Source organism: Oncorhynchus kisutch, linkage group LG5 (assembly GCF_002021735.2).
Source record: "Oncorhynchus kisutch isolate 150728-3 linkage group LG5, Okis_V2, whole genome shotgun sequence".
NCBI lineage: Eukaryota > Metazoa > Chordata > Actinopteri > Salmoniformes > Salmonidae > Oncorhynchus > Oncorhynchus kisutch.
Window position 1 is genome coordinate 16,188,161 of NC_034178.2, and position 17,489 is coordinate 16,205,649.

General features: G+C 42.5%; 1 protein-coding gene across 3 annotated transcripts in view; it reads right to left on the reverse strand.

The window, feature by feature from the left end:
- Positions 1-610: 610 nt before the first annotated feature.
- ncam2 (neural cell adhesion molecule 2) overlaps positions 611-17,489 on the reverse strand; it is a 417,495-nt gene continuing 400,616 nt past the window's right edge. The window contains exons 15-17 of one of the 3 annotated variants that reach the window (XM_020482721.2): positions 9,649-9,853; positions 5,196-5,312; positions 611-3,815 (exon numbers count right to left, since the gene is read on the reverse strand). In XM_020482721.2, the coding sequence (XP_020338310.1) occupies positions 3,701-3,815; positions 5,196-5,312; positions 9,649-9,853 (437 nt within the window). In that variant the 3' untranslated portion in view covers positions 611-3,700. Of the gene's footprint in view, positions 3,816-5,195; positions 5,313-9,648; positions 9,857-17,489 lie in introns of all 3 variants that reach the window. The other 2 variants (XM_020482720.2, XM_020482722.2) reach the window with 2 other exon arrangements.

The window sequence follows — 17,489 nt, forward strand, 5'->3', positions numbered from 1 at the left end:
TTGTTTTGGTAAATTATTGTAAAAAAAAAAAACACTTTGTCACCTGAAATAGAATCGAGTTGAATATGTGTTTTGCTCGGTCCCTCTCATCCGAGGCAGACTGATATGATTTGGAAGTGACCTCGATGCGATTGAGGTTTATCTACAAATCTGCACTTACTGACTTATGGTATTAGTATTCTCAGTTAAAAATACTATTTATTGTACTTCAATTACTTTCGCATACATTTTGAAGTGGGTATTTGAATATTTTGTCCTTGAAAATGCAAGTAGTTGAATATTGGAATGTATTTTGAAATATACCAATACAAAGAAAATAAGTGTTTAAAATACAAATGCTTAAATACGAATGTATTTGAACCCAGGTCTGACATTGAATCAATTCCCATTCAAGATTTGTGTTGCACCACTACACTCTGTGCCCTGTATGAGGATGTCTGTGTCCCAAATGTCACCCTATTCCCTACATAGTGCACTTCAGGGTACCATTTGGGACACATCCCATTATTCTTTCATTCTCATCACACGGGGTCACCAAATGTAGTAAAACCACAACCAAGATTTTTTTTAAACGAGATGAAACCTACTAAATGACCGACTCCCACATGCGTCATCTTTCACCAGGACATGTTTATTTACAGCTGATAAAATGACAGGAGGTTTGTTACAGGGTGTTCCACAGGTTACGGCCACATCGACAGTTTCCACCCCCTGCGTAAGCACACTCAGTCTGGGGAGTCCAGAGGGGGACAAGAGGCGGGGACACAATACACAGAGCTAGAAACACACCAGTACTCTCTATGGAGACAGACTGAGACGGAGTCCGAGGGGGATGTGGGAGGAGGGAACGGGGGAATAGACTGATATTCAGATATAAAATAACATGTACAAATCTCATGGCCATCAGGCAATGTGCTCCCTATTTACAGTTGTCTTAACAGGCTACAGAGCAACTCCAGGACTGCAGGTACAGTTTATCAATCGTGCTTTGGGAGAGAAAACAAAGCCAGTTTTATGGGGTAAAACCTATGGAGCAAAGAGGGGTAAGAGGGGATTCTCAGACACACATGCAGAGCGCTCCAGTCAGAGAATTGATGACAGCGATATACATGATAATCCATTTTTAAATTCAGGTTAAGACACACACAGCACACGCACACATGGACTTATGTACAGGCACGCACACACACGCGGTATCACACCCATTTCAGTGCTCAAATACTGTATGCTGCCTGTGCTAAAACCCTCGTTACTCTAGTAGAGCTAACTGTCAGAGTCCACCTAGCTCTCAAGCAGTGGCAAATACTATATTTCCCAGAATTCACAGCGCCGCTAATTAACGACAGGGTCATTACAAACTAATGGGCAGCACGACGGCGTCCGTCACGTCGACTCTGCAAGGAATAGTCCAGTCACCAAAGAGCATGTGCGCCGCTCCCTCGGCTAATGGCAAACAAGCCTCCTATTACATTTTAATTTAATGGTTTACACTGTTGCCACCGCAGCAAGGGACCAGGGGGACAATGGGCCGTGGGAAAACCAAGTCATGCTATTATCTTAATTACAGCCTCCATTGAAATGCTGTGAAGTGACCTAAGGGCCCACTGTGTGTGTGTTTTCTTGAGGGTAAAGTGATGAATAGTAAAGACCACTGTCACGTCGTCACTGAACTGTCGGACCAGAACTAAAATAAGCTTCTTTTTTTTTCAGCTGGAGAGCGTTCACACAAGAAAGCCTGTTTTTGCTTTTGAAAAAAGACTAATCTTTTCCGGGTCTATTTACATAAGAGCTTTGTAAAATATGTTTTTTTTCCCTTTACCTATTTACATGACAACATCAGAGAAAGAAAATGAACAGAAAAAAAGTTATTGGTTTTCGATAATTAATATTGGCATTAAACTAAAATCAACTATAAATTAAGTGTATCTAAAAAACATGACTGAAATACTTTGTGTGTGCCCGTGTCTAGTCTAACAGTTGAGAACAGAACATTTCAACATTCATTGGTTTTCAACTTTAGTCAGTAGAATGACTAAAGGTCATGAAGCAAACAATATTGGGCATGACCGTCTTTTCCTTTTTATAGACGACTTTTCCCCCCGAATAACTACTCACAGGACTGTATGACAACCACATTATTTTCACATTTCAATTTCATGTCAACATCAATTGTTTTTTTTCCTGTCTTTGAGAAAAAATATATATATTTAAAAAGAATTGAATGGCAAAAAATGTAAATAAACATTCAATGTAAAGCAGAGTAACCATAGAATAACACAAAATTGTCTCTGTTGTTTATTGTTGTGTTTTGAGGTGCGAGATAACAAGCGCTGTAGCCTGGTTACGGATACACCATGAAGACGGTTAACAAATACACAGGAAACATTACCTATAACGCTAAGGGCCCGGTACAGATTCATTTTCTGCCAAAAAACAGCAGTACTCATGGCATCACCATCAAAACCAGTGCTAAAACACAACCTTGCGCAATCCCTACAATGAACCCAGCTCATTGGTCAACAGTGGCAGGTGTAACTATGTTCATATTCTGTTCAAAATATTTGTAATTTCCTGGCTAACTTCCTGACCACACGGACCATGTGTGCTGACCACGTGGTCCTCTCAGATGTAACCACCTAGAACCATAATGGATCTTGGGGGATTCTTTCTGACTGGCTAACAAATAGCTGTTATCATCAGATATTTTTTTCCTGTCATGCTGTCACCTTATGGATACACATGGTACACTAGTAAAATAATGGAGACAGACGGCTTGCATAGTTAACGCAAACGATTTTGATCAAATATGCTAAATATATTTACACAGCTCTCACACTCAGAACAGCTCTCACACTCATAACAGCAGACACATTCAGACACACCAATACGAGTATCACTACAATGTGCAAAGGCACCTTTACAGTACCTGTTCATTTTTTTCATCTTCTTTAAAATAACAAATCAAAATGGTGGCATAACCAATGAGCTAGCTCAACATTCTCTGAGCCGGAAGCTCAAAGAGGAGCGGGCATAAAGGGGCGGATGTAACGTAGTACACAAGCATTAGACAGGACAGCCCAGACATCAAATCTTAGACCAGAGCCGCAATAGAATACAGACGAGACTGCTGCAGTGAGGATAGGGTAGCTTACTCTGTAAATGCTACTGTAGGAGATCTTTTTTTACCAGGCACAGCGGACTTGAGTGGGAGTCGATAGTGGCGCTACTTATCCTTCAGACAGAGAGCTTTGGTGTGTATGTGTTCGTGTGTGTATGTATGTATGTATGTATGTGTGTAGGATCAGGTGGGTTTTTGCAAATGGGGATTGAATAAGAGAAAATAAATAAAAGCAACGGATAAGCAACGGCCAAGGCATAAAAAAACAACAACAAAACCAAAGTCAGAGGAAAAAATGAAACAATATTACAATCACTGATCAACACGAAGTGTCTTCGACTGGAGCCATCTTGGATAGAAACAACATCATTGATTAGTCACATAAAAACGCTTGTTGTTGGGGTCTTCCTCTCTCTTATTTGTATTTACACACACTTTTCGTTTTTCTCTGGGCCCTTATGGACATATAAGGGATATCATCATATTTTTTTTACGTGTCGTGTTTATTCTGTGTTTTGGTCTCATGGTAGGATGCTCCGAAGTGTTCTCGTTTGCGGCGAGGGCCGAGAGGGCACAGACATTTTATGCTTTACTGTCGTCCTGCTTTGTGTGGATGCTGTTGTCACTGTGCACTTTGATCTCGATCATGTCAGGCTTGAGTGTCTCCTTCCCGTTCTCCTCCTTCAGCGGTAGCTTCCTGTGGGAGAGAGACAAAGGAGACAGACACATCTGAGTGAGAGACCTCAGATGAAAGGGTTAATTATAACTACACATTTCACTCAACCCACGTCTCACTCATGACCATGGCTGTTCATCGTTCATTACGGTTACAGTACAGGGAAGACACTCATAAACAATCAATACATAGAAATGTGGAATGTGAACGGACTTAATCACCCTGTGAAACGTATGACATTTAGATAATGCATTTACATACACATACAGAGCATGCATCCTTATTGGCAAACTATAAGAGGTGGGATGAGTGGTAGTTTCCATGGCAGCATAGAGTGAACACGATGGAGAATGATGCATCCATAACATACGTCCTCTACTACTACTCAATGCATGTAATACATTCAAAGTTAACACTACCTGACTGACTGTCTAATTAATACATTTACTTGATCAATATATTAATATGGTGGTTGATAATGTCAACAGTTTCAACAGCACTCAATTCACTTACTGAACATACATAAAAAATACACAAACAAAAAAATTATATAACAAAAACAATCCCTAATTTTTAACACCGGAAATATAATAACGAGCAATCTACACCTGATTAATTTACAGTACTCATACAAGCTCAGTCGATTAGACTACACTACAACTATCAAATCCAGTAGCGTTCAACGATCCCATCGGCAAGGGACACCCTTGGGTTGAAGAGGCCTGCTGTAAGATGGACTAAATTTTGACCTTTGGCCCCTGGCTGTTGAACCATGTACTGTAGAAGGCTCTTGACTGACTGGACACGGATGTGGCCTGGATTCAAAATACTCTTTCATACTAAAGCACATTTCCACAACTATATGTCCAGTAATGATATCAGTTAAGTGAGTGCAAGGGCAATACCATGAGCCAAGACCTAGAAAACACACTAAAACACCAACTCCTTATGCTTCCTGTCAACTTCAGCTAAAGTGCCCTTTTCTTCTAATAGGGCTGCATATTTGGGTTAGGTTGGGGTTACATTATGCTATGTTTAGACGAGGGACACAAAAAAACATCATACAAGTGAGCATAGCTGGACAAGGACGCAAGAAAGAGGGTGACGTCAAAAGCAAGCCAACACGACAGTATGCGTTGCTATGGTGATTTCAGTAAACAATACGTGCAAATTAACATCCGGTAGAAAACAACGCTACGGCAAAGGTCGAAATATTTGCACTCTGCGGGCAAGTACCTTCTACCGTGGCTACTGACGGCATTCACCACCTGCCTCAACGGCATTTACAGTTGTCCTGTCATTGAAAACAAATGACATCCGGTTTGCCGTCTACCTCGTACCATCTAAACGCAGCATTAGGGTGGACAGGGCCTTAGAACCCTAGTGGTTCTGGTTCCTTACTCTGGCTCTGTGAGAGGTGTAGTCTCGTTGGGTTCGTGCACTGGGCTCCCATCGTGGTTAGTTATTCTCTCCTCTTCCGTTCTCATCTCAACGATAGGATCCTTGGACCCATCGCCCCTACGCACAAACACACACAGGCATGAGCATGCACGTGCGTGCACACACAGTTACACACACAGTTACACACACAGTTACACACACACACACACAGTTACACACACACCCACAGTTACACACACACCCACAGTTACACACACACACACACACAGTTACACACACACACACACACACACACAGTTACACACACACACACAGTTACACACACACACACACACAGTTACACACACACACTTCAGCAAATCCATTTGTGACACAAAGCAGACAGAAGCAGCGCTTTCCTGTTCTCGTCTCTCCTTTACTTCTATGATATCTCCAGCGGCCATGTCTCCATGCAACCCTGTATACTTAACCCTCACACAGAAGGCGGAGGAGATATCTCAGTGTGCCTGCCTGTAATCTACAGAGCCTCCAAGTGACACCAAAGCACAGTGGGGAAGTCTCTCTCGTTCCCTCGCTTGCTCCTTCCTTCGACAATGTTAATCTTGCCAATAAGGCTATCCACACCAGTGCTTTGGGGCTTGCTGACAATCCGAAGGGATTGGATTGGGCTGAGTCGGGGGAACCTGACTGGCCCTGGGTTCAACCACTTCCTATCTCAGGGGGTTTGGATGTTAAGCTCCACAGTATGTCAGTAGTGACTCTGAGGGGGCCGATTTCCTATAATAAGCCTGAAAAGTCCATAATGCTGGGCATACACTACTAAATTTTTTTGGCCACAAATTCGCCACATTTTTGCCGTCCCAGACAAATTTCCATGATCGGGGTGAAATCCTATGAACTAGGGCTAGGATTAGTACGTTGGGACTAGCGAGTCAAGGACACACCGATGATGGCTGTTCAGTTCTCCAGATCCCTGTCGGTTGTCTGAGAATTTTCTGACTTTATGGTCGTACATCTTGTAGTATGTGCAGTGCTACGACGCGATTGGGCAAGGACTGCTGACAATGGCCAATGAGTGCTCAGCATGTGAGACCAACAATGATGGCAAAGAAGAAAGCAACAGCAACACACACCGTGTGGACTGAGGTGATGGAAGATAGATTGATGGAGCTGAAGAGAGCAAAATGCCTTTTCAATGGGCAAGTTCGTTTTATATGGCCCGGTGACCCAGATGAGCGGAGTTTGCTTATTTTAGACCATTCCATTGGTCCTTAAGTGAAATCTCCACCGAGCTAGGGCACCAATATTACATCTGCATCCTACCATGATAGAAACCAAAAAGATAATATGAAATAATAATGATAATATAAAATTAAGTCCATATTCTGCTCCTCGGGTCTCTTTAAAAAAGAAAATGTTTCTGCACATAATAATGTGCACACTAATAAACCAGTTCACTTGCATGTCAGCATTTTTTCCCTATGACAACCGAGAACCTCAGGGCAAGATCAAATAGGGAATCATTGTGTAATGTGAGCAACCTGGGGTTGAGGATGGACAGAATTAGATATTTGGGATAAGGAAATCGGCACATGTCCAAGTTGTTATTAAGATTTTAGAAGTGTGTGGTGTATGCCCGGCGTAAGGTTCAGTCCTCATACAGTCTGAGAAGGCCACAACATAAACGCGTAGAGACAATTGACAAGTACCATCCACATTAAAGCAGCTTGCGGGACGCATTTGGCCTACGGGCTTGTAGTTTGAGAACCCTGCTTTAAACACGAGGGAGAAACCAGTCCAAACAGCATGTCGGAAACACATATAAACTATACCTTTTTACGAAGGAAAAGTGCAGTCCTCAAGTCCCGCCAGACCTTACCTATCCTACTATAACCTATAACACAAGACAACACTCCTACGCCAAAGATAACTCAATGACTATTTCCTCCAAGATGCAGAACTAATCTTACAAACCTAACAACAACAAAACACAGTCAGTTACTTTGCCACTATATTTGCCACTTAGTGAAAAGTGTACAGTGCTTAAAATGCTAAACAATAATTAAGTATAGGAGATGACTTGTACATTTATCTCGGTAGAAGACATAAATGGGTTAATCAATCATGTTGGGTGTTCGTTTAATTTATTCCATCCTAAATGTTATTCATAGTAATATTATGTCCCCAAATAGATGTCTCTCTAGTTGGACGTATATTAATTTGTTTTTACAATGCTGTGCTTGTTTATTTAGCTTTTTAAGCACTTTGAGATAAAAAATGTTTTTACTGAAAAGCACTATATAAGCTAAATAAATGATTATGATTAGGAATGTATTTTGTCTGTATAGAAACACCATGTGAATCTATTAAAAAGGACACCACCTTTCCCACACAAGCACGTCCTTGCTCAATACAAAATGAATTATGGCAGGCAAAAACACATCAAATATGCAATTAAATAATTATACATTGCTAATGCACATTTGTATGCTTCGGCACCTAAAAATGCTGAAAGCATGCATTCCTGAAATCAATGAATAGTGAATTCAAGTTATTTTAATTTAATCAAATTATTTAATGATAATGTGATTATTTTCGAAATATAAAGTGGGCCGCTATTGTGTGGGAACAAATACGGGCTGGTTGTTGTCCCTTTCCCTCTGCCCTTGTTCAACCCCCCCTGCAGATCTGAGACAATTGAGTTGGTGTAAGCAGTAGCTCTAGCTAGTTCCTTCTATTTTGCTTACAGCCATTTTAAAATCAGATCTAGGGAACAACTTTTTAGAATGAGATGCTGCCCAAAGCAAACTGGTAAAACACGCCGTATGCTTCGCCTCATAGAAATGACCAGCACAACCAAGTCAAGTTGTTGTCAACTCCATCAGAATCAAATTTTACTATCCACTCTTTCCATTCACCACTTACTGTCATGATAAGGTGGACCATTTACATGTAAGTGTCTTACATAACTTATACAATCCTACAGAACATTCAACACATCTCTAAGACTTAGAATCCCATCTTAGCACCACTTAAGCACCGTGGTAGACCTGAATTAGCATCTGAAACTTAAAGCATATCCTACTTTCCATAAATCCAAATCCCTCAGATGTGTGGAAAGGCCTGAGTCAGAGGCAGTCCTGCAGTCTCAGCAGGAAGATATCACCCACCCACCCACTGACCAGACAGTCGCACGCATGCACCCACCCACCCACCGACCAGACAGTCGCACGCACGCACCCACCTGCCCACCGACCAGACAGTCGCACGCACGCACCCACCCGCCCACCGACCAGACAGTCGCACGCATGCACCCACCCGCCCACCCACCGACCAGACAGTCGCACGCACGCACCCACCCGCCCACCGACCAGACAGTCACACGCACGCACGCAGACTGCATCACACCTCCCTGTGACTCAACACAATGTCAGTCTAGCTACACAATGTCTTGTTAGGCTCTTCCCTTCCCTTGCCTCGGCTTGGAGCGACACACTGACAACTCTCCCACTCTATCCATCTTTCTCCCTATATCCCTCTCTCCACTTTATTCCTCTTTCACTCTCTATCTTTCCTTCTCCCCAACCCCTCTCTCTCTCTTTCCATATTTCCCCAATCTCTATCGCTCTTTCACTCTCACTCTACATCCATTCTGCTGTGCTAGAGTCATCAGTCCTATCTTGCGTTTATTAATTATTCATGCTGTTTCAAATTAAACTCCAGTTTCATGGGAATGAAAGTGGAGGTAAATAGTAATAGATGTGGTTTTGTAATGGCATGCTCAGTGAAGCCTGAACATAGATAAGCACACACTGTACCTCGATTTAGACCCTCCAAACAAACACATAGTCTTGTATTATTCCCCACTATCACACATACAGATTTTTTCACGTACACATGTATGTGCACACACGCCACAAACAAACATATGGACACACATGCACGCACGTACAAACACACAAGTGCATGCATACACACCAGACATACCACATTCACATGAAGAAAATAAAACTGTACCAAGTATATTTCTGCATGGTTAAATGAGTGATTTACATATTTTGACAGTGGGGTGTGACCGGGTGAGATATAAACTGCCTTTGCGTGCGTCTCAATCGTCTAAATTGGCTTACTTTCCATCATCTGCAATTTTATGTAAAGTTTGGACATCTGAAAATAATAATGTCAAACTAAATGGAGGATTAACTTTCACCTTTCCAATTCTTCCAGATCAGAACGTATGAGGGAAAAGGGAGTAGAAAGAATTGAGACGCACTCTGAGTGAGTGAGTAAGGGAGTCAGTGAGGGAGTGAGTGAGTGAGTAAGCAAGTGAGTGAGTGAGCGAGTGAGTGAACAATAGCTTGCGACTAATTGCCTGACTGACCGACAATGTCACATCACACATTCTATAACACAAGGTCAGTCGCCGCAGTTCCAAGGTCAAAGGTCCACTCACAGGTAGGCGGCCTTTCCCTCCTCCATCTCCTTGCTCTTGCCGCTGGTGGCCGTCTTCTTGCTGCAGAGCTTGCGCGTGATACACATGAGCAGGCCGCACTGGCGCAGGAAGTAGCAGCTGACGTCCACCACCACGAGGACCAGGAGGAGTACGACCAGACCCAGGCCCACCACAGGCCCCAGCCCCAGGCCGCTGAACAGGGAGTCTGCTAGATGGAGGCCGGACAGAGAGAGACAGAGTACTGTCACTCAACGAGTTACAGAGACAGAGTAAGAGACACACAACATATTAATATAACCCAGGCCATCCACAGGCCAGAGCCCAAGGCCACTGAACAGGGATTATCCTGATGGAGAGAGATATTGTCACTCAGCAAGTTATACAGGCATCAGACACGCATCAAGGTGATATAACCCGGGCTGAGCCACATCACAACCGCCCCCAGGCCCAAGCTGCTGAACAGGTAGTCTGCTAAGATGGGAGAAACAGAGAGAAAGCCTTGTGGGAAGCTGCTATAGACCACCAAGTCCTAAGTCAATATGTGCTTGATAATGTATGTGAAATCAACAGAGGTACATTTTTTGGGTGATTTAAATATTAACTGGCTTTCATCAAGCTGCCAACTCAAGAAAAAGCTTCAAACCGTAACCAATGTCTGCAACCTAGTTCAGGTTATCAATCAACCTACCAGGTGTCATGACTCTCCTGTGAGGATCCAAGGATCAGGTTATACTGGACCATCTCTACAGAGCCCCGCTTCTCCTTCGGAGGGAGAGGGAGAGGGAGAGGGAGGGATTGATGTTGAGGTTTTACGACACCTCACGTTGATCGTAAACAATAGGCAGCAGATGATTCCTTTTGGGGTCTAGTTTGAGTGATAGGAATGTCTGTGGGCTTTATGAAGAGTTTGCCGCCCAAAAACTACAACATCAAACAATGGACACTGGGACAATATATTTTCACCTCCGAGTGTTGGGAATGATGACAGTTGGAATATGAAGGTCTATTTTGTTATGTCATTAAAAGTTGCATGAAGACTTTATAACGAAAACATTGTAACTTGAAGAATTTTCATGCTGTCTATATCATGTTAACATACTTCAAGTTGTTTAGAAAATATGCAGGAAAAATAATGTTTTTGTGACGATAAGATTGTGATTTTAGTTCTCTAACAAGATCATAGTAAATTGTGATACCTTGCCTCGTAATTAGCCATGCCCCAGTGAACCCAGAGAGGGTATCAGCATGATGTAAGAGCCCCCTTTTAACCCGAGGGTATAAAGCTTTTGCTTTATTAACATATCAGACTAACATATCAGACTAGAATGACCACGAGCTGCAGCTGAGGTCTACGATTAGTCACGATCCTGAAATGTAACACGAGGTTAAAGAAGACCTCTAAAAACTTCTTAGGGCTGCAATCCCGTTAACGGGATGATATGACAGCTAGTGAAAGTGCAGGGCGCCAAATTCAAAACAACAGAAGTCTCATAATTAAAATTCCTCAAACATACATGTATCTTAAACCGTTTTAAAGGTAATCTTGTTGTTAATCCCACCACAGTGTCCAATTTCAAATAGGATTTACAGCAAAAGCACCACAAACGTTTATGTTAAGTCACCACCAAGCCACAGAAAAACAAAATTTTTCCAGCCAAAGAGAGGAGTCACAAAAAGCACAAATAGAGATAAAATGAATAACTAACCTTTGATGATCTTCATCAGATGACACTCATGAAACTTCATGTTACACAATACATGTATGTTTTGTTTGATAAAGTTATATAAAAAAATCTGAGTTTATATTGGCGAGTTATGTTCACTAGTTCCAAAAACATCCCGTGATTTTGCATAGCCACATCGATTCAACAGAAATACTCATCATACATGTAGATGATAATACAAGTTATACACATGGAATTATAGATATACCTCTCCTTAACTTCTTGACGCTACCCTTCCCCGTTAGCGGGATCATTTCAGCAACCGCTGAATAGCATAGCGCCACAGTCAAATAATATTACTAAAAAATATTCAAGTGCAATATTGCAAAACACAGCTTAGCCTTTTGTTAATCCACCACTTGGGCCCTACTGCCCACGTTGGTTTTCCAATCTCGGCACTCCGAGAGCTTGTGAGCACAGCTTTTGGGGGACAGAAGCGGCAAAAGATGATGCACAAGGTGAGTGGCTACGAAACACCACCACACCGGTAATGATAGCTATAAAAAATGTCCACAACCAAACAGGTCCCGTAGAGATCAACTTGGCCTGTACCTAACAATCACAAAGGTTCAGGGCACAAGGGTAATGTGCATAACAATAGCAACAAAGGGTCCAACTATGATCAAAACATCAACCAAAGTTCTCTAGAAGCTCTGATTAGAGATGTACTGCAGTAGAAGAAATTTGAGAAAGGATAAGTCACCATGACTAGGCGTAAAATTGCCGGGGAACGAGTCCGCAGAAATTCACTCCATTCGCGAGGACGTCAACATTAACATTACCCCCACCCTCACTCAAATCCATGTCCAGGGCCCGCTTGATCTAAACACAAGCCCACAGGTTTTGTCAACAGACTCTGATATAGATGTGGAGATGCACAAGGTAAGCAGCATTGAAACAGCTGATTCCTCTCCCATTCCAATAGAGGACCCACTGGGTCATGAAGGTGGCTTATCCATCTTGAAAATCGACACAGATAACCAATCAATTCTTCCAACCCAATCCACTTTGTTGGGGATATGACGAGAAAAACCTCCTCGAATAGGCCATACCTTAAACCAGTCTTAGAGGACTGTTTGACCTGTGATGTGCTGATAGATTCAGGTTCGACTATTTACATATCTCAAAAGAGCAGTGGACCCAGCAAAACGTCAGTTGAAAACGGAACGTTGCAACACAGTACTTTAAGTATTCACTCAAGCTATCCTGCCTCTAACCAAGGGTCTCCTACTAAAACTGAACTTCAAAAGCGTGTCACTTATCCACCCTGTGCATTGACACTGAACAGATGCTGACTGGGATAGGTGTAATTGATCGTTTGGTACCGCTGATGGATTGACAAGTCGCACTCTTGGCATGCCGATGTTGGATGACTCTTCTTACCGTCACCTAGATCACTTGCAAACTGAGGTGGGATTGGTGTGGCACAACGACATTCCGCGCAAACCTGTTCAATTTCAGCTAGGCAAAAGACCAGCCAGCAAACAGCGGTGAAGCACGACTTGGCTTTCCGGTATGATCCTGTCAATCACCCAGTGTCCGAACTGGCTTTGGCAGGCTCACACGACTTGAGTTCACTGTACGCAACTAAACAGCACCTCACACTTGTCGATAACCTACTGGTTTAGGTTTCAGAAACCGACGCCACACAAAGGTAGGTGGTTCCTAAACAGAGGGGGGTAATGATAGCTCATGCCCACGACGAGCCATGTGGAGGCCATAGGGGGGTAAAGGCAACATGTGAAACATTGCAACAGGTGGCCAACTGGCCTCACATGGAACAAGACATGACACAATACGTGAGGGTGTGTCTAGTTTGCTGCCAGTTTCAACCCTCCAAGCCACTTCATAGAGCACCCTTGCAACACTTCCCAGAGCTCGATCCAGATCGACTGGGTAGGCCCAGTTGCCAGGTCAACAAGAGGCAACAAGTATCTCCTCACAGTGACTTGCGCATTCACAAAGTGGGTGGAGTGTCTGCCCGTAGCCAATGACACAGAGGAAACCACGGCTGTTCTTTTGCTCAACCACGTTTTCAGTCATTTCAGCCTGTTAGGAGAAACCGTGGACAGTGACAGCGGAACCCATTTTTGGGCAGCTCTTATGACCGAACTGTGGTGGCTCCTGGGATTGGGATCTCAAACTCCCACTGGTACTGATGGAGATCAGAGCCACACGCAACAGGTCAATGGGAATAACACCATTCGAGATGATGACTGACTGGCAAATGACACTTCCACTGCATCTTCTGTACCAACCGGGAGAGGTTGCCACAGCCACTGCCTACAAGGCTCATCAATACGTGGCGGACATCAAACCCACCTCCAGACTGACTACCTTTGTGTACACTCAAGGAAAATTGGAAAGAAGACCCATTACGACAAAAAAGACCACACACCAGGTGTTCGAGGTCGGAGATAAGGCATGGTACTACATATACACCAAACCCGTGGGCATCGTAACAAAGTTCCTGCCCAACTGGACGTGGCTAGACGAGATTGTGGCAAAGCTGTCACCTGTAGCTTATTATATCAGAATCCCAGCTCCAGAGTTCGCTAGGTTAGCCCTGTAATGTCCTCTGCCATGTTTACCCACCTTAAAATAGGATCACCCTAGATATGACAGAGACAATGCCATGATAGTCATTTAGCCAAGACAAAGTATATAGAACATAGTCCAATTATATGATTAAGGTGTGGTATTTTGTTTATTAAATTTTCTTTGTTTAATTCGCTTTGACAATTGGGAAGCGATAGAGCCAAAAATCAGTTCCCCATATGGCCATCAGTTAGGGCCACAACACCGCTCATTTGGGGAAGACATTTAAAACACGTATTGCCTGAGTGTTGTGCGTTGTTAACGTCTGCTTAAGTTACTGCCTAGATATACTAGCCTGGACAACCATACGACAGGTCCGGAACGGCGGGCCACAGCCCGGACCTCCCCTGTTCACCCTAGGCAGCACCCCCTTTTGGGGTCTAGTTAGGTATACCTGTGTGTCTTATTAAGTATTCTTTGCCCAAAAACTACAACCTCAAACAATGGACATTGGGACAATATATTTCAACATCCGAGTGTTGGGAATGATGACAGTTGGAATAAGGATAATGAAGGTACATTTTGTGATTAAAAGTTGCATGAAGACTTTATAACAAAAACATTGTAACTTGAAGAATTTTCTGACTGTGTATATATATATATATCATGGTTACATACTTTACATTGTGTGGAAAGTATTGAGGATAAAGAGATCGTTTTTGTGACGATAAGATTGTGATTTTAGTTCTCTAACGAGATCATAGTAAATTGTGATACCGTGCCTCGTGATTAGCCACACCTGTAGAGAAATGCTATTTCTTATGCAGGTGACCAAACTATTGTTGATAAAGGGCTACAACTCAAAGTAGAGCCTGTGGGGTCCCCTACAGGATAGCTCCCGCATTACACTAATGGCCAAAACCAGCGCACACACACATGATCTCCGTTGTAGCTGAACGTTGAATGCCCGAAGAGGATTCTACGATGACGGACAGATAACTGAGCCAATGGCGGAAGACTACAGACTACACCCCAGCTGAACCAATCCAAAGATCCGATCTTCCAGAATCAACCTACTTTCTTTTCTATATATTAGTGGTGTACTGATTGTAACGGTCTCTTCTTCGTCTGCGTTTCCGTACGAACCAGCAGGAGAGCCGTAATTACGCTGTTCTAGATATCTTCACTCTGAATAAACTGTAGCTTGTCATACAATTTACCACCTTGTCTGAATCGATCCTTGACCGACTCGCCCGTCTACATATCCAATTTCTAACAGAAATGGTAGCAGAGGATGGTTTACTAACGATCCAGTCGAAGTGAGTTGATTTGGGTGTGGGGGAGGCGAGTTGGTGAAAGGACGATTCATTAAATAAATAAAAAAGATGGGTGAAGACTTTCGGGGGAGGGCAACAATTCTGCTCAACTCGGAAAACTGATTACAAGGTGCACCATAAAAAATAAGGTAAGCAAAAGCCTGTTAAATCAAACTTTGCATATTGTCGTATAGTCTGTCCAAATTTTGATCAGTTTTTCCGAGTAAGTATGAATTCTTGTGTAAATTTATAATTTGCTGACGAGTCGAAATAACAGTGTATGTGAACATATGTAGTAACGAACCGGCGACGGCCGGTGTGATTTAAATCATTGATGAGATACCAGTAAGGGGATAGCTAATTACTATTCATTAACTCTGGCGCCGAGGGGACAAATTGTAATTTTGGGACCCGTGACCCGGTCAGCACAGTCTGCTAGCTTTCAATGATGAGTGATCACTGTTTTGTCTTTGATAGTTCCGATAGGGGTCGGGAATAGAGATCAGTAGGGGATAGCTAATTACTATTCTTCAAATCTGGCGCCGAGGGGATAAATTGTAATTTTATCCCGTGACCCGGTACGGCTCAGTCTGATAGAGATTCACCGATAGGGGTCGGACATGTGTAATAATTCTGATAGGGGTCAGCTCGATAGGGATCAGGAATAGAGATCAGTAGGGGATAGCTAATTACGATTCTTCAAATCTGGCGCCGAGGGGATAAATTGTAATTTTATCCCGTGACCCGGTACGGCTCAGTCTGATATAAATTCACTGATAAGGATCGGCTTTCAGGGGTCAGAGATATAACGTGTTGTTTTGTCTTGTTTTGTCTATTTGTAACTGTTTATGTTATGTTAAAATGCAATGTGGTTGTAATTGTTTCCATTAAGATTGTTGGTGGTTAGATAGAGGGAGAGAGATAGAATTATAATAAGGGATATTGGTTAAATCCGAAACTTCTATATTGTATGTACCTATGTTAATAGGTACATGTATAAATGTATAATCAGGAACGAAATGACTGATGTATAATTGAAATAATAACTGAATATAATATTTAAATATTGAGACTAAATAGTCGAATAGATCCCTTGGTTGTGCGCTCCACAAATGCTATACCAGCCCATGCGTTTTTTCTCAACCTGAATATACGAAGGGGAAGCTCTGAGATAAGGCAGAGTACGAGCAATAGTGTCTCTTCGAATACATCGTGGGTATTAATCAACGTCGGGCGAAGTATATGCTAACTATATTCAGATAGAAGGAGAGAATTTCGATTAAAACTACGATTAAATTCCGATTGAATTAAATTAAATTACGTTTAAAGCAAATTCAATGGCGACTCCCAATACTCCAAAGCTGAGGTTTAAAAAAAATTGAATATAGATCAGGGGGAAAGGAACGATGGACGACTATAAAGAAAGTTTGGGAGGGATTGAAGTTAAGATGGACACAAGCAGGTTATCTAGGGGGGTGGCCGCCAACAGGGGCCCAGCTGAAAACAATGGAATATGAGTTGAGAGGGACGTAGCAGGAGGCCAGAGACAAGGAAGTTGAAAGAAATAAAAGCCATGTATTTAAGAACCAAGGGACCAAACAGAGAATGAACAGAAGGCGGGGCCATTGCGTCTCCCACTGGTCTGCTTACTGGCGTAAATGAAGATTTGTAAGAATCAAATCCTGTGCATGAAACACGCTTGATATTCAGTCGGGGACTAATATCGATATGAATGAGGTCGGGGACAAAGCGAGTGTGGTACATTAGGTGTTTCAGTTGGAGCTGGAACCGGTGAGAATGTTGAAAAAGTCGCAGGCTTGCTGACGAGAGTTATATCATAGAATATTGAGGGGGGTGCATGACTGTTGGAAAGAGTGTTAAACTCTATTAACGTAAAATTATTTTTGCGGATTTATATTATGAGGTTTGAACTATACTAATGTTGTAGAATTACATAATCAACATCTGAACATACTTACGTTAAACATTAATTGAGCCACTGAGTAATAGATAAGCTGTACACTAGGTACGGGGCGAAGGGTGTGGTCGATGTAAGACTGGAGTGGTGTTCTAACCAAATTATTTAGTTATTTTAATTCATTTACACAAGTACTTCCCGGGTATTGATTTTGGTTTGATTGTACAGATAACATCATTGAAATTAAACAGGAGGTCAAGGTATACTAACATTAGAATCTGTTTTCATTATGGAGAACTATGAAAGGCCCGCAGAGTGGATTGCAGGCTGAGGTTTTTATGTTAA